General features: G+C 41.5%; 1 protein-coding gene across 1 annotated transcript; it reads left to right on the top strand.

The window, feature by feature from the left end:
- Positions 1 to 221: 221 nt before the first annotated feature.
- LOC138199007 (unconventional myosin-VIIa) lies at positions 222 to 27,551 on the top strand. The gene is made up of 46 exons (XM_069150866.1): positions 222 to 320; positions 416 to 568; positions 1,113 to 1,297; positions 2,550 to 2,671; positions 2,763 to 2,905; positions 2,994 to 3,107; positions 3,216 to 3,369; positions 3,476 to 3,552; positions 3,629 to 3,748; positions 5,028 to 5,167; positions 5,252 to 5,462; positions 5,546 to 5,681; positions 6,461 to 6,636; positions 6,725 to 6,862; positions 6,964 to 7,122; positions 7,213 to 7,305; positions 8,069 to 8,163; positions 8,249 to 8,333; positions 8,422 to 8,640; positions 9,531 to 9,740; positions 9,823 to 10,035; positions 10,131 to 10,295; positions 10,392 to 10,691; positions 10,772 to 10,932; positions 11,013 to 11,139; positions 11,238 to 11,357; positions 13,078 to 13,251; positions 14,612 to 14,839; positions 14,923 to 15,090; positions 15,194 to 15,311; positions 17,717 to 17,843; positions 17,951 to 18,117; positions 18,217 to 18,398; positions 18,505 to 18,620; positions 18,727 to 18,881; positions 20,162 to 20,315; positions 20,876 to 21,031; positions 22,670 to 22,775; positions 22,881 to 22,994; positions 23,121 to 23,208; positions 23,299 to 23,405; positions 24,404 to 24,589; positions 25,514 to 25,627; positions 25,807 to 25,890; positions 25,982 to 26,101; positions 26,190 to 27,551. The coding sequence occupies exons 1-46, from the start codon at positions 273 to 275 to the stop codon at positions 26,283 to 26,285; spliced, it is 6,624 nt and encodes a 2,207-aa protein (XP_069006967.1). The 5' UTR covers positions 222 to 272; the 3' UTR covers positions 26,286 to 27,551.

Raw genomic sequence — 27,551 nt, 5'->3', positions numbered from 1 at the left:
TGTTAAGTAGAACTACTAAAATTGCTGAATCTGAATTACAATAATTGCTTTCATTTTCTATGCAGAATTAATCCACATTTCTATAATGCTGCATTTGAGTAAGGTATGTATATGTACACATAATTTCTAAAATTCATGAAGCTCGGACAGTCATATCGAGAACTGCTTGGCAATTTTTGGCACATTTTTTAATCACAACTTCTGGTTTCCTTCACCAGGGGGAATTTGTATGGGTGGACACGGGTGCCGGAGTGCCAATCGGGGCAGAGGTTATGGTGACAGACACGGGGCAGCTTCAGCTGATCGACGATGAAGGAAAGGTACACAACTGATTACTACTTCTCTCACATCCAGAAAAATTCAGTGTTATCCATTTTTATCATGTCAATTCTTTAATAACATTTTTCACATACAGGGGCACAAGATCAAGAGCAAGAACGAAGGTAGCATCAGGCCGATGCACCCCACTTCCGTGAAAGGCGTGGATGACATGATAAGGCTCGGTGATCTCAACGAGGCCGGGCTCCTCAGGAACCTTTTGGTGCGGCACAAAGAAGGCATCATCTATGTAGGTTTCTATTCTCTGAACACAATGCAGAACCGCCTTGTTTTATGGTGTCCATAACCGGCTGTGAAACTGCTTTCTCGCCTGTGTCATCCCTCGCTTTTGAGCTGCTCTCAGTCTTAGACTTTGCCCTACAGTTTATCACACTGCTGTTTGTCTCCATAGAGACAAATGAGCCTCTGTTGAAAAATACAATCGGTGTTTCTGCGTCACTACATTAAAGCTCAACAGTGTGATTAATTATGAATCGAAATATTTTATAGTATATAAAAATACTACTGCTGAATGCTGAGGGCAAAAAATACAAACGGTTATTCTCTTGTTTTACACTCTGCAATCATTATCAGCGTCAGCATTTAGCACAGATTTTCCTGACTAATCCGTGAAATGTTTAAATGCTACCTTGACCAAACACGGGGTCATTCGGGGTTACTGGCTGGAGGTCATACTCCCACCATAATAGCTTGTTTATGCTCATGTATGTACGCATACACACACACATTAAAGAAGTGTGCCACTGTGTGATAACATCCCTCTCTGTTTTAAGACATACACAGGCTCCATTCTGGTGGCAGTGAACCCCTACCAGCTGCTGCCCCTCTACACCACCGACCATGTGCACATGTACACAGACCGACGGCTGGGTGAACTGCCGCCGCACGTCTTCGCCATCGCAGACAGCTGCTTTTTCAACATGCGGCGCAACCGAAAGAACCAGTGCTGTGTCATCAGGTGTGCTTTTGACACATAGCAGGAGACTCAGGCAGATTCCAGATTGTTTTTGTTCATTTAGACTGTCATGTGATTGAAAGTTTTATTCAAATGAGGGAAAGAGCAAACTCACAAGCTGTTTTCAGTGCAGTTTGCTTGTTTGTCTGTCAGCAGTATAACTGGAAATCAACAAAGAAAAATGAAGTCATGAAGTGCATCTTAAAACAAACGGCGTGTTCCTTAATAGTTTTTTATTTTCACAAAAATTTAGATGCAATTCCCCGTAATGAATTCCATACATCTTAAAATCCAGAAAATGGTAGTAAAGTTTAATAATGACAAAACACCATTGTGGAGATAGATGACTCCATATTACAACCCACATTCAATGGTACCAATGATCCTCTGGGATACACATGTAGTGTACTCGTGCAAATGTAATACAGAAAGCAGTTTGGGAACTACAGTATCCAGAACTATATGGTTGTGATTACAGATTTGAGAACTGTGGACTATTGGTCTTGGTGGAGGTTTACACTCTCAGAAAACCCTTCTGGTTTTATATTAATGAGTGTTACATGTTGGAATTATGTTATAAAGCATTAAAGCTAGTATTTGAAGGCATAGTTTATAATTCTGCGACATTCACTTATTCACTCTGTTGCAGAGTCATATGTGAACATTTTATTCCACACTTATGTTTGGACAATGTCTTGACAGGAAAGGTCCAATGTCAAACTGTTCCTTTAAGAAACAAACAAAAAACAGATTGCCTAAAAGAAACAAAGAAGCGATGACAATTCAGATTAAGAATCCTACTTTTGTCAAGAAACGATGTCCAGTTTACAGTTTTGTAAAGGTGACACTGCTGAAACTAGTGGGGATGTCATTTAGGAGATCAGAAATGAAGCTGATTTGTGCCTATAAATCACATGAAACTAAATCACCATGTCAACCATTGGGAGAAATTTAGACAGGACATCTGCACAAGAAGTAGTGTCATCTGCAAAGAAAGGAAGTCAGCATTTATTAACATACAGGCTGAGGTTATTAACACTGATTGTGAAGAGAACAATACCTAAAATGGATCCTTGTGGAATCCCTTTGTTCATTTTGAGAGATTAAGGTTACAAATCGTCAGCCACAACAGACTGAGATCTATTTTTCAAGTAATTTCTGAACCATACAAGAATGAAAATAAAACATGCAACACAAAAGACATTCATAAATACCTGTCATTCACACTTGCTTACTTCTTTGTTTTTCCCATCAGTGGAGAATCAGGAGCAGGGAAAACCGAAAACACCAAGCTGATGCTGCAGTTCCTGGCAGCAGTGAGCGGCCAGCACTCCTGGATAGAGCAGCAGATCCTCGAAGCGAACCCCATCTTAGAGGGTATGAGCATTAAAAGGCAGTTTTTTTTTAATCACCTTGATCCCCCTTTTTACCTGATCTGCTCTAATGAAAACATACATTTTCCTTTTAGCTTTTGGTAATGCCAAAACCGTTCGCAATGATAACTCCAGTCGATTTGGGAAATACATTGACGTGTACTTCACTAAGAGCGGTGCCATTGAAGGGGCCCGTGTTGAGCAGTACCTGCTGGAGAAGTCCAGAGTTTGTCGTCAGGTGGGGAGATCGGTCAACTAAATATTTCCAGTAATGTGGTACAAGTCAAATTTTTCTTGTACTAAAATACATGTGCATCTATATGCAGGAGCCAGAGGAAAGAAACTACCACATCTTTTACTGCATGCTGATGGGCATGTCAGCAGAGCAGAAGAAGATTCTCTCCCTCGGCAACGCTGTGGAGTACAAGTTTCTGACCATGGTGTGAAATCTGAATAAAAAAGTTGCCTGTACTGATTAAATTCATGGAGTGTGAATCATAATGAGGGCTTATTATATGCAGCATTAAAGCATGTAACCATATCACCAGGGGAAGTGCACCAGCTGTGAAGGACGTGATGATGTGAAGCAGTACGCTCACTTCCGCTCAGCTCTGAAGGTCCTCATGTTCACAGAGAATGATTCCTGGGAAATCTCCAAACTGCTCGCTGCCATGCTTCATTTGGGCAATGTAGACTTTGAGGGTAAAGGCAATAATAAGATTTATGTACTGTATATTTTGATATTATTCTCAAATGCTCGAAATAATTGCATCTTTTTAATAGATGACTTTTATTTTCTTCGTTTTAGCCACCATTGTAAATAACCTGGAGGGCAGTGACATCCTTGAATCCTCCAATTTCAACATGGCCAGCCAGCTTTTGGAGGCACGTGCAGTTTTTCTCTGCAGATACACAGATTGCAGAGATGACCTCGTCTGACCGCTTTGTCTCGTTACCTCAGGTGGATCCCAAAGCGCTGGAGAAGAGTCTGACTCAGCAATCCTTCATGACCGCCAGAGAGAGCGTAATCAAGTCTCTGACCTCGGATCAAGCTGTGGACGGCAGGGACGCCTTCGTCAAAGTAAAACAAGTCACACTGGGCACACACATTTAACAAAGAAAGTAAATTAAGCTTATTTGAACAGCTAATGTACAAAAAGACTTTAGCGAAGTGAGTCTGTAATGCTCACCACACAACAGGAAACCAAATAGTGAGAATGCTGAAAAAGGAGAAAGAAAACAGAAAGAAAGGCATTTACTTGGAAGATATTTTGACATGTCGTATGGGTAAATAATAGAAGTAATGATGGCTGAATTCCATAAAGCTGATTTGGTTTCAGGATCCTGGTGTTGTGCATACAGGTTCATTTGAATAGAACAGAGCCACGACTAATTTAACGCCTCTGCTTTTCCTACTATGACAAGCTAAAACGCTTAGCTTAACGTTTCCACTTTGTAACTGTTGTGTACAACTGATACACCGATTCCAACATCCAGGGTTTCTGACATCACATACCCAAGGAACCAATCCTGTCAACCTGCGAGGTGGAGCTTTCCATATCAGTGAGCTGCCAGCTTGAGTAGCAACAGAGCGTGGGTGGAGATAGAGGCGGAGATCATTTACATATTCATACTTCCTGTACTAAATCATGGCAAAGGTTTGGAGAAATATATAAGCCACTTTAAGGGATGTTTTTTCTGGGATCGTTTTCAGGGGTTTAGTTCATGCCAGGAGAGGGACTTTAATAATTCTGCTGCATGGTGCAATGTCAACATTAGCATGTTATTATAATAGCCTTTAGCACATTACTATGTTGATATGTTATCATTTTGTTTGTACGAATGTTATTGCATTAAGGTATTTTGGGAAATATGCTTCTTTAAAAGGACTAATATTACTCTCATATCTGTACATTAAATATAAATCTACTGCTAAAAGGCAGTTGGCTTAGCTCAGAGAGTGGAAACGGGAAAACAACCAGCTTGGCTCTGACCAATGGAAACATAATCCATTTACCAGCACATCTAAAAATGTAAATACAGCTTAGGCTAACAAGCGTGCAGGGTGTTCTGACATATGGTATATTAACTAAATTGTTGGTCAAGGGGACATTTTGACTTTTGGGAGCTTCACAGGAAAATACCTGAAGTTTTATCTTTGATTGAGTTAATATTTATTTATAAAAACTGAACAGAAATGTCTGAAAGTTCTGAAAAACTGAATCAAAATCAAACACGACTGACGAGGTGGAGGCTGAAGCCATTGATTTTCATGCCCACCCCTTTCAGAAAGCCGAGTTATGACCAGTATCATCTGTTGTGTGGTGCTTTTATTGCTATTCTCTGTATTATTTGTCCAGGCTATGTATGGAAAACTTTTCATCTGGGTCGTGGACAAAATCAACACTGTCATTTACAAGCCGCCTGAGGAGGAAAGTGATGTCCGACAGTCGATAGGCCTTCTCGACATCTTTGGCTTTGAGAACTTCAACAAAAACAGGTCAGTGTTTACAGCAGTGCTCATGACTTCAGAGTTCTGTTGCTGCTCTTTTAATTCTAAAATCCATCTTTCTGCTTCGTGCAGCTTTGAGCAGCTGTGCATCAACTACGCCAACGAGCAGCTGCAGCAGTTCTTCGTCAAGCATGTTTTCAAGCTTGAGCAGGAGGAGTACACCCGTGAAAACATCGTTTGGAAGCGCATTGACTACAAGGACAACCAGGAGACCTTGAACTTGTTGGCCAACAAACCTCTGAACATGCTGGCGCTTATTGACGAGGAGAGCCACTTCCCGAAGGTCTCTACCCTCAATGTACCGCATTACTTCCTGTTTTAACAAAGCAAAGCAGATTTAATTTGTGTAATTTAATTCATTTTCAGGGCACAGATACCACCATGCTCCAAAAGATGAACCAGGTCCATGGAAAAGGAGACATCTACATCCCCCCAAAGAACAACTATGAGACAAAGTTTGGAATCCATCATTTTGCAGGAGTGGTCTACTACGACTCAAAAGGTGCCGTTTTAAAAACAACACATCGTTCTTTTAATACAAGCGTGGATCAATAAGTCTGGATGGCCATACTGTTGCTTGATCGAAGTCAGAACCTGAGTTACACATGTTCTTGTGAACAGTGATGGGGGTGCGTCTGTGATGTTTTATGCACCTGAAACTTGAGCAGAGAGCCCACATCAAAACTTGTGACATATTATTGGGAAATAGAAAGAAGCAGCAGGGAGCCAAATCCAGCAAGTAGGAGTGGTGGGGAGTTCTGATTATGTTATTGTGGGCAAAGAAATGGTGCGTTTTTAATTCGCTATAAGCGGATGCATTGTCATTTTTTTACAGCCACGTGCCATCGCACCACAGTTTCAGATCATTTGAACCAAACATTTTCCCTCAGACGCTTCAAAAAATCACAGTCGAACTCGCTGTTGACAGTCTGCCAAAAAATGAATGGTGCACAATCCCACAAATGCAAAATGCACCTTTTTTTCGGTATTAAGACGGTGACGTTCGGCCCCTCAGCATTGCGAAAGACACCCAGAACACCTCTCCAGGCTGATAGCTTCTTTGAAATAGGCTTCCTGAAGCATTTTAAGGGTCTCTGTTGCCGATTTTCAGAGTTGTACACAAAATTTGATGTATGCCCTCTGGTCATGTCCACGGGGAAATCGCAGACGTGTCGGATCAGCGCACATGAAAACATGCTATACTCGAATGCTGATTTTGACCAAGCAACAGCAGTTTCAGAATATATTGATCCAACTTTGTAATTTTCTGTTTTGTTTCAGGTTTCCTTGAAAAGAATCGAGATGCCCTCAGTTCGGACCTGATTCAGCTGGTGAACACCTCCACCAACAAAATCCTCAAACAGATGTTTCATGATATGCTGTCCTCCGACTCCACTGCGATCAAGAGCAACATCAACCCCAAGATGATCATCACCATGTCCAAGAACAGCATGAAGGTGAGTGCAGCTTTTCAAGACCTAAAACTTTAATCAGTCAATATTGTATGTAATTATTTACACTGTGACCTTTGTTTGTGTCTGACAGCAAAAAGTTGATAAGAAGCGTGTTCCAACACTGACCGGCCAGTTCCGTCAGTCCCTAGACTCCCTGATGAAGACCCTGACTGCGTGCAAGCCTTATTTCATTCGCTGCATTAAACCCAATGACTTCAAGAAGCCCATGGTGAGGGGAGAAGATTCACTCAGCCTGAATAAAAACAGGACCGTATCAAATCTGAAACAGTTTGCTGTAAGAAAAGCTCATGTCATGCCTCTATGCCTCAGCTGTTTGACAGAGATCTGTGCCTGCGCCAGCTCCGCTACTCCGGTATGATGGAGACCATCAGGATCCGCAAAGCTGGATATCCCGTACGCTACACCTTCGATGAGTTTCTGGGTCGCTACCGCGTCCTCCTCAAGACTTACATCTGCGATCCCAAAACAGTGAGTTGGATGTTATAAACGGAAAGCTTTCACCTTTTCTCAACTTTTCTTGCATCTCCTGTTTGTATGATGATGATTTTGCTTTGACAGGAAAGCAAAGAGAAGTGCTGTGAAAGCATTTGTGAATCGGTGCTGGGTGGAGAGGGAGACTGGAAGATGGGCAAGACAAAGATATTCCTAAAGGTGCTGCCTCGCGTTTGAATGTACAGTCTGTTGTTGTGGTGAGGGATATGTGTCGAAGGATGTAAAGCCAAAGAAATATGAGTGACGTGAGCAAATAGATAAATAAATAAATTCTGATTGATATACTGAACATTCCTTACAGAAAAACCAAGTGAATTTCACATGTGCAAAAACTCCTGTTATCACATGTGACCACATGTGGTTTTGAAACCTTTTCATGGTGTACGAGGGTGGATCAATATGTTCCGAGACAGCTTCTTTTGGGTTTTGACAGTGACGTTGGGCCCCTCGGAAATGCAAATGTCACTCAAAACACCTCTACAGGCTCATTACCTTGTTGCTGTAGGCTTACTGAAGCACTTTAGAGTCTCTGTTGCCGAGAATTTGGCCATGTCTACTGAGAAATCGGCATGCACACAGACCAGTGCTCACAAAAACGTGTAAATTTGTAACAATTAGTGATTCGGATTATGCCTTCCTCCTCCACTGTGCACGTCCACAGTGCTGCGCAACAGGAGCAGTCTCTGAATTTACCCATCCACCCTCATAATGTGTGAAGCCCATGTAGATTCCCCTACAACAACTTTTCCATATATTTTCCCCATCTTATGATATGTTGCCACATGTGTCGCACATGTGCTCACATGTGGCCCATGTAGAAAACATGGGAAGCTTGTGTTTTGTCTGTAAAAGGATACTGTAAATAATAATACTAATAATAATATAATGAATAATAAAATAATAAACGCTGCTCTTCTCGCAGGACAACCATGACACAATGCTGGAAGTGGAGCGAATGAAAGAACTATACAAGAAAGGACTTTTGATCCAGAAAGTCCTGAGAGGCTACAAATACAGGTATGTAACAAAAACGTTCAAAATGAGCTTTTATTTTTTCATGTGAATTGTTGCCTCATGTCTGTATGATTCATGTTCTCTAAAGGAGAGAATTCCTGAGGAAAAAAGCAGCCGCACTCGTCATTCAGAAATGCTGGAGAGGACACAAAGGCAGGAAGCTGTACAGAGTGGTGAGTTTCTTTTGAAAACATCAGTATTTACTGAAAGGAGAGTGCTGGCCCGGCTGGCGCTAAGCCTTCTTTTATGTTCTGACTGTAGGTGCAGCGGGGCTTCGCGAGGCTGCAGGCTCAGGTTCGCTCTCGTCAGCTCCACTTCCAGTACAAGAAGAAGCGGGAGGCGGCCCTCGTGCTGCAGACCCAAATCAGAGGATACCTGGCCAGGAAGGAATGGAAGCGCAAGAGGGACGCTGTGATCCTGCTGCAGGCACACACCAGGGGAGCGCTGGCAAGGAAAGCTCTCAGAAAGACGAAGACAGATGTAAGTTTGACTGGAAGAACAACGAGGAACCTTTTCTTTGTAACAACTGAGGGAAAGTTCGAGAGTTGTTCCCAGTATAATAACAGAAGCCCTCCATCAACACCACCCGTCATCTTCTAAATGTTCACTTTTAGATGTTTCAACTGCCCAACTATTGCTTTCTGCTAATTATTTGAACTGTTTATGAATTACTGAAGCTAAATCACCTGTTTAGTTATTCTTTTCAACTTAATATTTCAACCATTTAACTTGTTTTTAGCTATTTGAACCAGGTACTTGTAGCTGATGACATCAAATATTTATACATTATTTTTAGCTATTCTTTCGCAAACATTTATTCATAACTCTTAGCTAAATATTTCCACTGTTTATCCATGACTTGGATATTGGATTTAATATGAGTGTATTAGGGATGATCACATGACCTGTTTATCCATTAATTTCAGCTTTCTTTTTCAACTGTTTTCCCGATCTCTTTCCGCACAATATTTCAACCATTTATCCATTCATTTGATCACATTATGTCACATGTTCATTGATTAATTTTAGGCTATCATTCTAATTGTTTAATTATTACTTACCAACTTTGAGGGTGGATCAAAATTTTCTGAGACTGCTCCTGTTGTGTGCAAATGAAGCACTGCACTCTAATGTGCACAGAGCAGCAGGAAGCGTTAACCTTTGTGAATTAGATATAGATAGATAGAGAGAGAGAGAGAGAGATACTTTATTAATCCCTCAGAGGGAAATTTTTATGTTAATGTTCTAACATACGTTACTTGATCAAGAAAAGCACCCAGGTTACAAACATTTTTGTACAATTTTTGACAAACATTTTTGACAATTTGTTTTTTCTCTGGTTCCTTATCCTCTGTGTTGTCTTCTCTCAGTTGTATCTCTCTGCCAAAGAGAAAGAAGCAGAACAGCAGTCCATTTTGGAGAAACAGAAACACTTGGATGAAATCTTGAGGCAGAAGAGAGAGATGGAGGCCAAAGCACAGTCTGACTCCATCACAGAGCAGGAGGTGGTGGACACCGCCTTCGACTTCTTGCCCGACATCGTGGGAGGGCAGGAGGGGCAGGCGCCTCTGGGATTTGAGGTTCGAGAACCAACAGTTTGTGTTGTTGGATTATTGATAAGAGTCGATAAGATAAATCACAAATATTTGTATGTGTTTCCAGAACTTTGAGGGGAAAAAAACAATTATTGAAGAGATAGACATCGATGATCTCCCCATGGAGGAAGAACAACCCAAAGATGATGACGATGACCTGGACGAGTACTCCTTCTCCAAATTTGCCTCCATGTACTTCCAGGGTGCCGCAACCCCCACCCACGTCCGTCAGAGGCTTCGACAGCCCCTCCTCTACCACGAGGACGAGGGAGATGTTATGGTGCTTCACTTAGACCACTACACTTCCTAATTTTAGTTGTTTTGATCTTAAAGTTTCATAAAATTACAACAGCATTTGTGTTGGATTTTCACCAGGCATCGCTGACGGTGTGGTGGGTCATCCTGAGGTTCATGGGAGACCTCCCGGAGCCAAAGAAGCAGGTCAAAGTTCAAGGAAGTTCCATACAGGAACGATTTTTGCCGCAGGACCTGATCTCCAGAAAAGACAGACGTCTCAGCAACATGGTGGGCCTGGATCAGGTAAATATCCTCACAGGAAGGTGATGAATTTAGATTATTTTGTATTATATTAACATTAATTTATAATATATCTTTAAATGTCTTTGTTTATTTTAGAGGATGCTAAGGAATAAAAAAGAAAGCAAGCCTTCTACAGTTCCCGAGGAGCCGACACCAAACAGGAAGAGCTCCATTTTCACCGACATTCTAACAAGGAACAGGAAGGCCTCTGCCATTCCCGGCGCGAAAGCTCAAAACCCGAACGCCTATACTGTACCGGAGAGCAGCCCCCGAGCACGGAAGGGATCCACATTCACTGACCTGCTGTCCAGAAACAGAAAATCATCCTCTGTTCAGGAAAATGTAATCCCAAAATCCAACCCTAGCCTGAGGAAGCCCTCGATCATCATGGAGGAGGTGAGGAGGAGCTCCAGACAATATTTCAGCCTCGTTGTGGTTTTAACACACTGATGGAAATGTTATGTTTTGTCTCACAGTCAGAGGATCTCACCGAAGTGTCCAAGCCTCCCACCCTGCAGACGGTGAAGGAGGACAGTGATATCATGACCGAAGAGGAACCCACCCTGGACAGGCCGCTGACAGCTCTTGAAAAGCTCCACATCATCGTGGAATACGCGATCGTCAGACGTGACCTCAGGTTAAAGGAGTTTCAAATCACATTGCTCTGCTGTGCTTACCTCTGTCTGAGCCTCTGCTAATACAGTGTTGTCATGCCAGGGATGAGATTTACTGTCAAATCTGCAAGCAGCTTCAGGACAACAACATTCGCAGCAGCTACTTCCGTGGTTGGATCCTGCTGTCGCTCTGTTTGGGTGTTTTTCCTCCCAGTGAGCGCTTCATGAAGGTAAGTACAACAGTCGTATTGCCTGCTTCTGTCTCATTAACAGTGTACGGCCTGCTGTGATGGTTTACTCATCCCCTTTTCATCTCTTGTCTCGACAGTACCTCCAAAGTTTCATCCGTTCTGCTCCGGGCGGCTATGCTACCTACTGTGCTGAAAGGCTGCGGCGCACCGCAATGAACGGACAACGAGGGGAGCCTCCGACCTGGCTGGAGCTGGAGGTACCTTGACTGACACTGTCAATGATGCAGTGTGTTCTGAATTCATCAATCTTAAACTAGATAACCCTTCATGACAAAGTAAAAAAAGAGGTTTTTAAGTTGTTAGTTAATTTATTAAAAATCTAAAACGGAAGCTGAATCAGTATTTTGATGGAGAACTGTCTGTGAACTGTAAACTTTCGGTCTCTTCACAAATGTTCTGTTGGGGTTTAAGTCTTGGATTTTTCTGATTGGCTAAAGGACAGTGAGATACTTATCTTAAAGCCACTCCAGCATTGTCTTGGATGTATGCCTCAGGTTATTTTCATGCTTCTCATTAGGTGATCCGTTGCACCAGTCTCGGGTCACCTGCTCTCTGCAACAGGTTTTATTTCAGGACCGCTCTGTATTTGGCAGCATTCATCTTTCACCTTTATTCTGACCCGTCTCCCTGTTCCTGAGAAGCACCCTCATATCATAATACTACCGCCATCATGCTTCACCATAGGGATAGTATTAGCTGGTGATGAGTCATGCCTGGGTTTTGCCAGACAAAGTGTCATCAGACCAGAGAATTGTTTTCCTCGTGTTCCCACAGTCCTTAAAACACTGTGTGGTAAGTGGTCTTCCATATGGGCTTCTGTCTAAGTGCTCTTTTATGATAGCCAGATTCATAGACTGCTGCTGAGACGGTTGTCCTTCTGGCAGGTGTCTGATTCTCTGTTAGAGCGACCGCTGGGATCTTGGTCACATCCCAAAGGCCCATCTTGCTTGGTTCCTCAATCAGCCAACTATAAAGAGTCCTGGTGGTTCCAAACGTCCTCCATGTCACAGTTGTTGAGGCCTCTGTGCTCCCGGTAACACTTGAAGCTTTGGAAATGGTTTTAAAACTTTTCCTGATCTCTCCCTTCATACAATTTGATGGCAGAGGTCTACAGAGACTTTCCTCAGATTTCAATGCTTTGTGTTTGTCCTGACATGGAGTGGGAATTGCAGGATCTTATAAACAGAGGTGTGTACCCTCCTGAATCCTGTCCAGTCTATTCAGCTTATTTCAGGTGGACTGGAGTCCCCACAGACCCCACAGAGTCAGACTACTTTAGTCAATGAAAGTTTAATAAATTTAATGTTTTCACTTTTATATTATGGGCTATTGAGTGCAGCTTGGTGGACAAAAGTATCAATTGCATCAATTTAGAATTACATTTATAACAAAATTAAGTGTTTAAAACATGAAGTGGAAAGAATTTTTCCTGAATGCACTGTATATTTAAGTGTAGGAGGTTTAATGTTTCTGATGTCACTGGTTCAGTGGAGGTACAATTTGATTTAATGTGCTCAAGACATTTAACAATGATATTTAAAGCATTCTGACAGCAACAACAGTCTATCTAAGAATAATCCTCAGACCTCAGAATAATCCTCAGACCTCACTGTCCACAGTTTTCATAGTGACTATTTCTTTGGTGGTACATTATAATTACAAGTATAATTCAGAGTGAAATGAAAACTTGATGTAATTATTTTATGCTGTAAGCACCACAAACAAAATTCCTTTGGCCTGAGTTGTATTTAGGTGTCAGCTGAAATCTCAGAGATGCATTTGAACCTAAACTAATGCATGTGTAGATACCTTTAAAGGTGAGAGAATATTTTTGTGAGTAGATTTTTAATAAACATACATGTACAACATGTGTCTCTCCAACTGAATAAACATGGTGATTTCTCTCCACTGTTATAGGCAACCAAAACAAAAAAGCCCATGATTGTGTCTGTGACTCTGATGGACGGTCGCTGCATCAACCTTCCTGTCGACTCGGCATCTACATCCAAAGAGATCTGCCATCTCCTCTCCAACAAAGTCAAACTCAAAGACACCTTTGGCTTTTCTCTCTATGTCGCCTTGTATGAAAAGGTACACAGTTCTCACATTAAAGCGTATTGTATAACAGTTGATAAGTGGATCTGCTATCACAAATTGCATTTTCTTCATCAGTGTTTACAAGCAAATACAAGTACACAGCTTACCACAGACGTTGTTGCGGAAGCAACACTACCAATATCCCAAGATGGGCTTACAGTCTGGAGTTACACTAGAACAGTCAAATCCAAAGTCTTTCTCTCTAAAATGGGAAAAATACCCCGTGTGGTAATCACAGCATCCAAATTGAGGCTTCTGCAATAAATCACATGATTTGCGGTGAAGATACAACACACAAAATATTTTAAAATGGGTTTTAAAATGAGGACTTTTTCACCCTCCTGACCAAAGCCGCGCAAAGCACCAGGTTTGCAAACCTGTACCCGCCGTGCCTGATGGTGTCAGTGCTATAATGACAGCAGAAGGAAAGATCAAACAATCTAATAATGAAACTTACAGTTTGGTTTTGTTTAAATGAACAGAAAGAAAAATATTTGTTTTCTGTTCTTTGGGTAAAATGGAAAAACAAGTAGTTTAATTATTTAGCTAAAACATATACTGATCCTAAAATGTTTTTAATTTAGATGTGTGTGGTGCAGTGGAGATTGTTACAGCTTACAGTCACTTAACTTTTCATGCTCTTTCTACATGCTGCTGACCTCCAAAAGATACCTAACGTGTGCCCCTTTTGGCATAAAGACTGAATTTTTACATATGTACTCATTTATATACATGTTTGATGAGGCTTTTCAAATATACAGAGGAGGAACAGCAGCTCAGAGTTGGAATGTATTAACTGATCTTTACTTATTTATACGAAACAAATTTGTGGGGGCAGCACTCATCCAGCAAAATATACAGTACATCAGTATAATAAGTTTTAGAGGCTGCAGGTTTTAGACTGACTGATGTTTCTGTTATTTTGTCCATCCCTTTTAAATCTCTCAGGTTGGGATAAATATGAGAAACACACTTTGATTTAAAGAACACCATAAACTGCATCATGTAAAATTATCCTGCAGGTGAATCATCGCTTCTCTGAAACAGTTTCTGAACAATTTTAACATGTTAACCTACATGAAAGAGGGATTTATGACAAGACTGCATTCACACCCACATTAATCAAATAACTTTATACCATCTGCAGTCACTGAACAAAAAAAAACTGAATCAAATCAGTATTTGATGTGAGCGTCCTTCTTCCAGTTACACTCATACACAGTTTTTCCATCAGGATCCTGCTACAGAATGACCAGATGCCTCCCTGATGATATTGCTGGGTAGATTCTAGTAGAGATATGTGACTGGATAGATGAACCCATACTAAAACTTGATTTGTTGATCTGTCCTGAAGGTGTGGGCTCTGGGCAGCGGCCGGGAGCATGTGATGGACGCCATCTCCCAATGCGAGCAGGAGGTGAAGAGGAGAGGAGGCCAGGAGCAGCACGCTCCCTGGCGTCTTTTCTTCCGCAAGGAGGTCTTCACCCCCTGGCACGAGTGCAGTGAGGACGGTATCAGCACAGACCTCATTTACAAACAGATCATCCACGGTCTGAAGTTTGGAGAGTACCAGTGTGGAAAGGTAGGTTTGCATTGGTTGTAAACAAGTGTCTACATGTGGGGAAAAAAACTGACTATTGCTGTCCCCATGTTTCACTTTCTCAGGAGGATGATGTCATTGAGCTTGCTGCAAAACATTTGTACATCCAGCACAACTCAGACAGCAGTCCAGAGCATGTGAAGGAAGCTGTACTGGAGTGTTTTAACAGCTCCCTGCTGGAGGCCAAGTCAGAGGCCAAATGGGTGCAGCTTGTCAGCACTGCTCATGCTCAGGTCTGTGACATCCTTTATCAGACTGTGCAGCTTGGAAAGAATAAAAGAAAAAAAAGCTCTAACAAAGCCTGAAAGAGATCTAATCTATGTGTCTCTTTTTAAGGGTCCATATCTGAGTTCAAGACAGAAGGCAGATTCAGTGAAGGCAGAGATGGTGGACTACGCCCGAGACAAGTGGCCCATGTTCTTCTCTAGGTTCTTCGAGGTTGTCAAAGTGTCAGGTAGGCATCTGCTCAGAGGAAACTTTTGTTTTGTATGTAAGTTTATAGTTTGACTAATTGTGATACTAATTGTGTTCTCCATATTGGACTGTAAGTTTATCAGACCTTCTTTGGGACTTTGCAAAATGTTAACTTCTTGTTAGAAAAGGTCTTACTTCCTTAAGTTCCAAGTACCTTCCAGTGAATCAGCTCTTGTTAAGCTGTTATATATATATATATATATATATGGTCGTGCCTGAGGTTTCTAGCATTGTGACAGTAAGAAACATGGCATCAGAACTAAGTGAAAGTGTCAGAAGTCAGATTGTTATTCTGAGCAAAGAGGGACCTTTTCAGTGTTAAATGATGCCCAACTGAAGGTTTCTAAGGTGACAGTGGATGGTGCTCTGAAACTCCTGGTGGAAACTGGATGAGATCTATACATCAAGATTTGTTCAGAGATAACAAAGCAACTTCATCACAGACACAGAATTTTCCAGATAAAGAATGTAAAACTCCAATCAGCAAAAGTCCTGTCTTAAGAAGGTTGTCTGGTCGAGTGGTGGTCTTTAAATCACCTCTCAGGAGGTGTTCCAAGATATACCAGCATGTCCCACTGTCTTCCCAAGTTGGAAATTTGTTCTTGAAAACTACATTTGTGCTTATAGGAACATAATGGAGGCAGTTTAGGTAACAAGATCTCCTCATCTTCTCTTTGGACTGCTAACTAGATTCATGTTAACCACTCATTTTTGATGGTCATTCTCATGCTCATGCATGATTGACACAAAACGTAATTCCTCATCAGCAGCAGCCTCAATTAAATCTTCCTGTGCGGAGTTGTTGTCATCAAAACCCTCCAATATCAAAGAATGCTGCTCTGAGCAAAACGTGTAACCCAGCTGCTGCAACATCATGGTGACCAAAGCCAACGAGACACGCTTCTTTATCATCGTGTCGGGTTTAAGGCATAGTAACAGCCTGGCAACGCTCCCACCTTGAGGTCAAAATGGAAATTAAAACACTGTCCTCTATCAATTCAGTCATGCTGTTGTTTATAGAAAGATTAGAAAAACAAAGAGTTGTTATAATTTTTTACATTTTGACGCTGAATACTGTTAAAGCCAAATATTTTAGGAATATATGTAGTATATAATATAGAGGAATAATAGGGAGTTTAAGACAAACTGAATGAATTACACAGAGTATGATATAGTTCTGAATTACACAGCTGATTTTGAATCTTGTCTAACAGACATTTCTCCATTTCCCTCGGTGAGATGGAGACAGTGAATAATCAGGAGTGAAGCCTTGCTGCTTTTAACCAGAGCCCTCTGAGCAATTAGCTGTTGCTGCTTTTTGTATCTATGTCAGACTGGAATATACAAGATATTTATAGACGCTCTACACCGCCGGGGTTGAGACTCCAGTAAAGTAGTTGATTATGTGGGAATAAGTGGGAGAGGAACAACATTTCACTTCTCTGTTTACTTGGGAACAACCACTTTGTAAAATTGAGTCTTGCGAGCTGTTAAATAAGGAGGAGCTCTGATGTCATTATCACACAGGGGGTCTATTTAAACACATTAAACCTGCAGTTTATTTATATTTGTTCCTGTTTTTAATTGGCTAAAGTTACAACATTTTGGGAAGGTGAAAGTATTTACTCGTTGCCAGGAAGTTGTCACAATATAACATGTATAATGAAGTTAACTCATTTTAATAATTTTGAGCTGTTTATTCTTTATTTCAACCTAAACACACGGTGTTCATTCTGATGTCATGACATCTTGTAAGAAGTAATGTAACTCTGTTCTGCACCACGACTGCCATGTCTTCTTTTTTGACCCAAAACGAACCCTGTTTATACTCCAGGATTTATTGCACACAAGTTCCACCCTGCCAGTGATGGAAAAAGTTTTCACATTCTTTCTTTAAGTAAAATTAAAATTACTGCAGTCTAAAAATTCTGATTATCTGCTGTTAAACTAACAGAGGTGGATTCTTACACACACTAAATGCACTCTTACACTGTGCTTTAGACTTTGTACTTAGGTCATCAAAATAGAGTCGATAATCTTTCAAACAGCGAATCGTTTAATTAGCTGACTACTGATGTCCTGATATTGTTATATAATGATCGGAAGAAGAATATGGGAACAAACATCAATAAAATAAATGTGGTTTTCATTTGTATCTTTCATAAATAAGCCGGTATAAAAACAATTATTTAATTAGTTTATGCAATGTTTAAAATGCCTTAAAAAAAAGTCTGAAATATAACTCTTTGCAGAAACTCTGAAAAGGATTGACACAGAAAGTGCAAATAACCCTTTTCTGCTGGTCCGGAACATATCTCATGATTCCCATCATGTCTGCCATGAGTCCTAATTTCTTGGGTTCCTTACCTGTTTTTATGTTTTTAGGTCCTCCACTGCCAAAGAGCAAGTTCATCGTGGCCATAAACTGGACTGGTATCACCTTCCTGGACGAGAGAGAGAAGAGGCTGCTGCAACTCTCTTTCCCAGAAGTCGCTGCAGTCAACACCATAAGGTAGAGATGCTTTTTATTGATCCAAGAAAAACAGAGAGGGAAGAAAGTTTACTGGGACATGTTATTAATCATTAATCTTATGTTTCCTGCTTTGTTGTGTGACTCAGGGAGGGTAAAGCGTCCAGCCAGGCTGTGTGTCTGCTGACACTGAAAGGAGACTTCACTCTGAGTGGATCCACAACAGAGGACATGGTCGAACTGATCACCAAGTTCCTGAGTGGACTGACAGAGCGCTCCCAGTACGCTGTGACCCTGAAGGAAGCGGAAAGGCAAGGTCAGAGCCCCGATTTCTCTTTCTCTCGTCGTCACAGCTGATCTGTCCTTCAGAAAATGTGTCCGATTTCTGATTCTCTTGTTTTTCTCTCTTTTCCAGATGACCCCACACTCCTCAGCTTCAAGAAAGGAGAGCTCATTATAATCATCAAGGACGATGAGTTCTCTCAGCAGCGCGGCTGGTTAAAGGGCCAAAACGAAAGCACGAAGAAAATCGGAGCCGTCCCAACTGAGGCCATTCAAATCCTGCCAACGCTCAGCAAACCCACCAACGAGGTCATGGTACGGAGCTGTCAGCGACATCCTCGACAGATGAGTTATTGTGCCCCACTTCTGTGCCGTATTAAATATGGTGGGTGTGTTTTTTTTGTTTTTTTTATTATTCCAGAGCCTCCTCAACCTGTCTCCAAACCAGAGGAAGAACATCATAGAGGCAAATCAGAAAGGAACAGTGGAGAGACTGACTCTCGCCACACTGAGAGAATTCTCTATCGAGTATTTTAGGTAGCCACAAAAGTCCTCTTCATTTTACTGCAGTCTGCATGGTTTTCTTGGTTAGTGGAAAAGTTCTGACAACAGCAGTACTGACCCTGTTCCCTGTCTCCTACAGGCAGCCCACCAAGGATGTGAACCAACAGGTGATTTCTAGAAACGCTGCTCCCGAGAAGCTGTGGGTCAACTCCAGAGAGCCAATCAGACAGCCCCTCCTCAAGAAGCTGGTGGGCAACTCAGAGCTCAGCCACAAAGCCTGTCTGGCCTTCAATTATATCCTCCACACACTGGAAGCAGCACTTTTTTACTGGGTTTTACACCGATGCAGCTTTGGGTGTCTCCTGGCTGAAACAAATATTTATTGATACACGTGGTGAAGCGTGCCAGAGGGAGAGTGAGCCTCCCCGTGGAAGACCAGCACCGATGTTAAAGGAGGTTTGTTACTGTAGTGGTTATCAGACTCTGTCGTCATACATCTCTTGGACCGTATGACAGGCAGCACCTAATGTACCTTTAAGTGTCTTTGAATTCTACTATTAACCAAGCAGAGACCAGACACTGGGCTGCCCACAAAGTGTCGACGAACTCATCCAACCTCTCTGGTGTCACAAACCTTTCACACATCAATCATGTCGCTTGACCCGTCTTACAAAAACAAATGGTTTCAGTTGCTTCAGGCTTCAGACGCCGTGTGGAAAGTGAAAATTGTCAACTGTCACACACTGAGACTCTAATATGACACTTAACGCACACTTTCACGTCTTAGGACACACACACACACACACACACACACACACACACACACACACACACACACCGTTATCCAGGTTTTGCCAAAACGTTTTGAGGAACTGGAGAGTTTTTTTTATTGGTTACAGACGTTGGTAGGATTCTTAACTCATCTACACAGAGCTAACATACAGCAGCAGGATCCAAATGTGTGTCTCCAAAGTGAGAGAGTTGAGGGCATTTACAGATGTTGGCACAGCAGCTACATCATTTGTGATTCATTATCTCCAACATGGAGACAGGATCAGTCAGAATCATCCTTTACAGTAAGTAAGTCAGGAAAAGTCTGGAAATTCAAAGAGACATTTTTCTGTCATGTAAAGTTCATCATTATTAGAGCCCGACCGTTACTGGATCTTTGGGGCCGATGACAATACCAATATTAGGGAGTAAAAAGAAAAGTCCAATACTGAAATACCTCTTTTGACAGTTGTAACAAAGATATGTGATAGAGGCAGCACATCTTACAGCGTATTGTCCTCTGCGACTCAGAGCACTGAAACTGAACCTCACTGGGAATGAAATAACTATAAATAACTAAAAAAAAATAGAACGATTTCAAATTTATCTGAAGGATATTTTTCTTTATTATGTTTTGTAACAAAAAGTTTTCATATCAGCGAACATAAACGCAGATACCAATATATATCTGTGATCAGTTCTGTCTGAGACACCACCAGCTAACAACATCGGCTCGAGCTAATCTTTCCGAGTGTTTATGAAACCAGGATGTTTATCCTTGTTCCTCCTTGACTGCTGCGTACCGATCCTGAAGTATATGGGAGATTACCCCGCCAAGCAGATGCAGAGTCCCCTCGAGCTCACCGACCAGATCTTCGGCCCCGCCACTCAGAAAGAGACGCTCAGAGATGAGATCTACTGTCAGATCATGAAGCAGATGACCAGCAACAACAACAGGTACACATGTTGTTTCTCCTCCTGTCACTACCTCAAGTTCAATTTTATTTTATTAATATAGAGCCAAATCATAACATAAATCATCTCAGATTTACAGAGAGGTTCTCTGATTTATCTTTGTATGTGCAACCCAACATCTGTATGATACTGTATGATGGGCATGAATATACATCGCGTTCCTCCATTGTACAGCTTCTTTAGTAACATTTTCATTTATTATGACCCACTGGAATTAAAAAAGGACACTTAAAGCTGTTAAAGGTTGAACATTTTGGCCCATTCTCTTATTGCAATGAAACTTTCATCTTAAATGTAGAGCTGCAACATAAAGTCTGGAAAAGTAACTGGCAACAGTTTTGATTAATGATGAAAATGTTGGTGCTTCAGCCTTTTTCAATCAAAGGATTTTCATATTTTATGTCCCTAAACAAAACAAGAGAAATTTGAACCTCTGTCTAGAAGTGTTGGATCTGAAGTGATACCTCACTTTGTTTCTGTGTGTTTCTGAGTCTAATTTCAACATCTTAAATCTGTTTGGTTTTTTTTTGTCCGTCCTCCAGGTTCAGCTTGGAGCAGGGCTGGCAGCTGCTGTGGCTCTGCTGCGGCCTGTTTCCTCCCAGCCAGTCTCTTCTGAGACACACTCAGCGATTCCTGGAGACCCGGCGCAGAGAGACGCTCGCCTCCGACTGTCTGCAGCGGCTGCAGAGCTCTCTGAGGTTTGTGTCACATGTATCACCAACACACGAGGAGTCGGTTGTAGGAGATGAAGACTGTGTTGATAGTTTCTGCTCCTCCCTGATTTCAGTGCATGTGCAAACTTAGACCGTTTACAGCGCTGCTAATGTCGCCTGCTGAAAGGCTCAAGGATGCCGCATCACTCCTCCCCGGTTACCAGCCACAATGACACGACACGGAGACAGAAAACAGTGACTGGTGTGGTGAGAAAAGGAAATGTCATGCTGAGCTGTCTGAATGTCTCTGAAAGTTAAACTGAGGTTTAAAGACATCCTCTTTGTTTGAGAGAAAGTTGTGCAGTGAAGCAGAACCAGCTGCACAACAAACAGCAGATCTCTTCATACACATGTTGCACCACCTTCACACGGAGGCAGCATTTGCATGGCCTCTATAAATACATCTGATTTACATTCAGGGTTATTTACAAAATGACAACAGCCTCTAACAGGCTTTTTTCATCAACGTTTTTTCTTAAGTCACAGATGGCCAACAATTAAAATAATGGACTGTATTACAAACAAACCCCCATTCAATGGGAACCCTGAATATAATCATATGCAGTGATGAAAGCAACTCATTTTTGGAAATTTGGACGTGTTGAGAACATTTGAAGTAATGTAGCCAGAGACTGTTTACATCAAGGTCTCTGTCAAATGTCGGCAATCTGACTTTGGTGGAATGAACAAGTTATGAATGAATAACAACATGTATAAGACAGATTGATGACGTGTACAGTATTTTCTTTGCCAGTGATTTCCAAACTATGATATCTACGCAAGGCTCCTCCAGTTGTATGTAAGGGCCTCGCTTAAAGGATGAACAGTTGCACTGCAGCTGGCTAAGGCCAAAAATGTTCATTTAATTTACGAATAACAGTTATTATTATACAAAATATAAACATTTGAATATTTTAGAAATAAAATATGGGTGCTTATCCACTTAAGGTGAAGTGACTTCATGTTCAACATAGCATAATACTAACGTTAGCGGGTTCGTACCAAGTCGCTGATTTTAGTCAGCAGAATGAGTGGAATTTATAAATGTCTACAAGATCAAAAATACAGTCGAGAGGAAAGTAACAGGTCAGACAAACCTGTCTGTGCTGAATAGGAGTCGCAGTCGTCAGTGGAGCCTCAGAGCGGCGTCTCTTTAACAACCAGATGTAAATGTAAATTCTTTGATTTTGAAACAATAAGCCTATGTTGTTGGTATTTAGCCTTTCTGAGCCTTTAGCATGTTTAAATAACTGAATTTTACTTTATGAAAATGATTTGGTCTGCAGTGGGATGTGGCACATTTGAAATTTGGTTTGGTACATGGTGTGAGTTTAAGTAAGGTTGGAAACCTCTGCTTCAAACCATTTATCATCTGGAATTTGACGCCCTCCGTCCATCTGGTTTTCAAGGTTACATTTTTCTTTCAGCTTGTTTATCATTTATTTTGCACTTAAGCCTTATTTCCAGAAGAGATTAGGGAGGGAAGGAGTCCGAATCGGGGCACAATTATCAACACAAGTGTGGATTAGAAACACTTCACCGCTCCAGCATCTGTTCAAATGAGGCAAAATGTTAAGGAAACCAAAAAAAGCACGGGATTAAGTATTTGATGTTCTGGTTTAGGATGGAGCCCAGAAAGCTGCCACCTCACCAGGTGGAGGTGGACGCCATCCAACAGAACAGCACCCAGATCTTCCACAAAATCCACTTCCCCAACGACACAGAGGAGGTATGAACACTGACTTCAGACGAACCCGGGTCGGGGGTGTCACGGTGTGTTTGGCTCATCCGTATTCCTCCAGTAAAACCAGTGATTCCTCTCATTCTCCTGCAGATATTTGAGGTGGCAACGAACACCAAGATCAAGGACCTCATCCAGAACATTTCCACGAAGCTCAGCCTGTCTTCAGCAGACGGATTCAGCCTTTTTATCAAAACCCAGGACAAGGTTCATTTAGCGTTTTCCAACCTTGAACATCAAATTTTGATCTGGGATTTTGCAATGTTGGCTCTGCATCAGTTCTCCACCATCTGCAATGAACTAAAACTAGTCTCTTGTGTTTATTTATTCCAGGTTCTCAGTTTGAACGACACTGACTACTTCTTCGATAGTCTGAGACAAATCACTGACTGGTCCAAGAAAGCCAAGAGGATCCAAGACGGTGATAACAATGATCAGAGTGACAGCAGGACTTCCTTGGAGATGCTTGTTTATATTTACCTATAAAAACTTCTTTGTGTGTTTTCTGCAGGTGGGGCGGTCAACATCGCCTACCTTGTGTTTTTCATGAGGAAGCTGTGGTTCAATGTGACCCCCGGCAGAGACACGGAAGCCGATCTCATCTTCCATTTCCCACAGGTGCATTTCAATGACATCACATTTTCCAGGCTGATTAGTTTCATCCACCTAAACGAAAGCCAAATATTTCCATAAAGAAAGCTCTTCCCGACATATTCAGTATATGAGATATATCAATGCTGCAGATTACAAATTTAAGCTACAAGCCCCTTTTCTACTGTTGCTACTGGCTTGGCTGAACTCTACTTGCTTTGTTTTGTTTCCCTTGAGGCAAAAGTTGTGGATATTACTTACTGCATACTTACATACTTAATAGTCTTGGTATCCTTTGACGTGAAAACACTGCAGAGAACTGCTTATTTAGAAAAAAATCATCACTGTCACAAACTTGCCATTATTAATGAGCCAAGCTATCAAAGCGACCACAATTCTTTTTTATTCACTGGATAAACTTTATTAAGGGCAACCAGCAAAACCACAGAGATCCGTTGAAGAGGCGTTCCTCTGTTTGGTTGCCGACAAAAAGGATCCAAAGGATCGGGGCAGCTGTGTAGAGCGGGCGATCCGGTTGCCCACTAATCAAATGGTTGACGGTTGGATCCCTGGTTCCTTCTGTCCGCATGCTGTAGTGTCCTCGGGTAATATGCTGAACCTCGGGTTACTCCTGATGGCAGGGCGAGCACCTTGAATTCGCTTTACCACCACTGGTGAGGATGTGTGTGTGATTGGGTGAATGGGAAACCATGTAAAGCGCTTTGAGACAGCAAAGGTGATGAAGCGCTATATAAGTACAGACCATTTACCATTTATCCAGCAGTTGTGGTAGTTTCACGCAGCATCGCTATGGCAACAATACCACACTGAGGCGGTACTATCTGCAGTTGAAAACAACATCCAGAAAAGTGCCGGGTACCAAAAGGAAATAGAGTCGCATAGAATAGAGCCGGTACAGGCAGTAAAAAGGGGCGTTACGTCGAAGGTTCAAAGGTCAAACTGGGGTCCAGATCTGTTGAAAACACCACAAAAAAACCGACCTCATATGTCTTTCTACCTGCCAGGAGCTGCCCAAGTACCTGAGAGGCTATCATGTTTGCACCAAAGAGGAAATGGTCAACATTGGGACTCTGCTCTTCAGAATAAAAGTCAACAATGACAAGAGCCAGTTAGTCCAAGTCCCCAAGATGCTGAAGGAGCTGGTGCCGGCTGACCAACTGAAGGCCATGTCTGAAAATGAGTGGAAGAAGGTAGGAAAGCTTAAAGGAGAAAACTCAAATTACTCTTTGTTGTTTGTTGTTTTTTGTTGTCGTTTTGTAAAGAAAATTCATAAAAACACCAAAACCAACAACTGTCCATGTTCAGACTTCCTCATCCTTTCTGAAGATGTAAATCTTTAACAGCCACGCTAGCAGCTCAGTTAGGCAATAGTTAAATAGCACTTTGACAAAAATGTTAATGTCATCATGCTAACGCAATAAAAATGTTAACACGCTCATGTCTGACAGGTAATATTCACCAAACTCAAAATTATACTTTAGCATGCTCACGTTTGCTAATTTGGACTAAACACAAAGTACAGCTGAGGCTGAGGGGAATGTGGTGAGAATGCATGTTTGTGCACAGTATAATACAAACAAACAAAAACAAAAATCCAAAGTGTTTAACCTAAAACTGGAGTGCACTGTAGGTTTTAGAAAATATGACTCAAACAAGTAGAAATGGTGCGTTTGTTGGGATGAATAAACAGGTGGTGTACAAGTGGCAGGTCAGTTTATGTGGGACTGACTTCAGTGTGTATTCATGGTAATACAGGAACATGTCAGCCGGAGGACTGGTGATGATGCTCACTGATGTGTTCTGATAGTTGTTCGTTTGATGCAGCTCTGTGGCAAAGAGAAATAAGAAGCTCACATCCGTTGTTCGATTTGATCTGTTTTGGGGATTTCTTTATGGGGAGAAAAATATAGAATATCATGAGACTTCTCCTTTGAATGAACAATATCACCATTATAGCATTCTTCAGATCGCTGTCTCGGCTCGATTAGAATTTACCCAGAGGGCTGTGGGGGTGTTAGAAAATCATTACCCTCATTAAAAGGGGTGCAGAGCCTTTTTTCCCCCCGAAACAAGAGTCCTCTATCGGAGTGTGATATATATATTTTCATTTTCAGAGTATTGTGGCCTCGTTCAACAAACAAGCTGTGACTGTTGAAGAAGCGAAGGTGGCATTTCTGAAGGCGGTCTGCCGCTGGCCGACGTTCGGCTGTGCTTTCTTTGACGTGAAGGTAAGAGCTGCAGCGAGCGTTTACGCTGCCGTCTGTGATCAGGCTGGTGTGTTTATCTGATGCTCTTTCTCCGCCCCTCGCAGCCTCCGACACCTGCGTACTCCAGCTGCAGAAAGCAAATAGTCGCGACGACGCTGAAGAACAGTTTCCTAATTTTGCCTTTTCAACTTTCTTTTCAGCAAACGTCAGAGCCCAATTTCCCAGACATCGTGCGAATAGCCATCAGCAAGCAAGGGCTCACGATCATCCACCCCAGAACCAAGGTTGGACTGAGTCAAATATTTTCAGTAGCAATATTCAATTTAAAATCCTGCTCATATTTCTCATGTTGTTGTTTTTTATCTATTTATGTAGGACGTTCTGGAAAATCACCCATTCAATCGCATCGCTAACTGGTGCAGTGGAAGCACCTACTTTCACATGACTGTGGGCAGCTTAGTGAAGGGCAGCAAATTCCTGTGTGAAACTTCACTGGTGAGATCTGTCACGAGACACGCGCTGAGTGGAAGTGTACTCTCGCCATTTACTTTTCTTTACCTGTGTGTCTTCTTTTATTTAAAAGGGCTACAAGATGGATGATCTCATAACCTCGTATGTCAACCTGTACCTCAGAGAGAGGAGGCCGGCGCAAACCAGGAACCAGCACTTCAACATGTGAAGTCAGAGACGTGACAGCGATTCAAACTCGTGCAGATTAAAGCACGTATCCACAAAGAGACGGGGCAGGATTAGTTGTCTGTTTTTGAAGGAGCGATCAACTTGATCTGTTCTTTGTCAAAAATAAGACGTTGATTTATTTCTTCAAGTGGTTGTGGATTTCTCACTTTTTTATTTAAAGCTCTTTTCCTTCGGTGTGTATTCAAATAGCAGAATCAGAAGAGAGAAATATTTACACATTCACTGGAGCTCTTGACCGACGGAGACAAAACATTCTCTTTGGTTTTTTTTAAGGATCTTTAAATGGTGTTCACCAATTGGTCTTCCTATCGAGACCCCAAACTCCCCGCAGTTGTCATGTAAACCAGAGTTTCAAATAAATACAACTCAAATTCGATAAAGTTTCCGATGTCCAATTTAAAGATCATTAATCTAATAATATTTGCTCCTGAAATGTTGCAACACATTTGTTTGTGGAGTTTTGAGACTATTTTTCTCTTCTGATCCACAAATGTATGTCGAGTGGTAAAACTCAGTTCATTACGTTCAGAAGTTCCATTTGGAAAAAGACTTTTTCATTTAAACATTTAGACATTTTCATAGATATTTTATGCACAGGAAGCATTGTTTTGGATATTTATTCAAGTTTGGTGGAATTTGTGGGTAAAAAAAGATTCAATTGAGAACATAATCTATTTTTAAAATGTCATATACATTTGCAAATCATGTTGTGGATCACCACAAATTTAAATGTGTAGATACGATTGAGAATAATTCTTCTGCATTTTAATCTACCCGACATTAATGGTGCCCAGTGGAATTTTTATGTAAACAAAACTTATGTTGACATTTAGCGTTTCTCTCTAATTTCCTTTCTCATAAAGACGTTTTTTGGTCAATTTTAAATCGTGCATTATTTACATCTGTTTGCCAGCTTACTGTTTGCATGTTGCCGTCTTCACCGCCTTTGTCGGAGCATCGCTAAGCTTCTCTTGGTGCTGCTGCCACCAACTCTGGATTACTGGAATAACGTGAAACCCGACTGCACGATGTGAGCTGCATCCCCCCTTCTGCTCATGTACTCCATAAACAAACTGGAGGCCCACTTATTAAAACATCGAGCCGCATTGTGAGCCCATCTTTAGAAAAGATGTAAAAAGTTGGTGCTCAAAAGGATTTAGCTCTTACAAGGGAAAAATATTTAAAAAGTTATTGTTGATTTTTTTTCTCTGCTAAAATGATCAAATAAAACATTTTCCCAGTGACA

Source organism: Embiotoca jacksoni, unplaced genomic scaffold (assembly GCF_022577435.1).
Source record: "Embiotoca jacksoni isolate LCO1_2020_lvr unplaced genomic scaffold, fEmbJac1.0.p SCAF_16, whole genome shotgun sequence".
NCBI classification, from domain to species: Eukaryota; Metazoa; Chordata; class Actinopteri; family Embiotocidae; genus Embiotoca; species Embiotoca jacksoni.
The sequence above is the reverse complement of the archived record's forward strand: the minus strand, read 5'-3'. Positions and strand labels throughout refer to the sequence as shown.

Excerpts from the sequence above, each read along its gene's own strand:
- LOC138199007 (XM_069150866.1), top strand. The coding sequence starts at position 273 with ATGGTGACAGACACGGGGCAGCTTCAGCTGATCGACGATGAAGGAAAG. Across the intron at positions 6,637-6,724 it reads TGTCCAAGAACAGCATGAAG|CAAAAAGTTGATAAGAAGCG; the intron begins GTGAGTGCAGCT and ends TGTGTCTGACAG. Across the intron at positions 23,209-23,298 it reads AGCCAAGAGGATCCAAGACG|GTGGGGCGGTCAACATCGCC; the intron begins GTGATAACAATG and ends TGTTTTCTGCAG.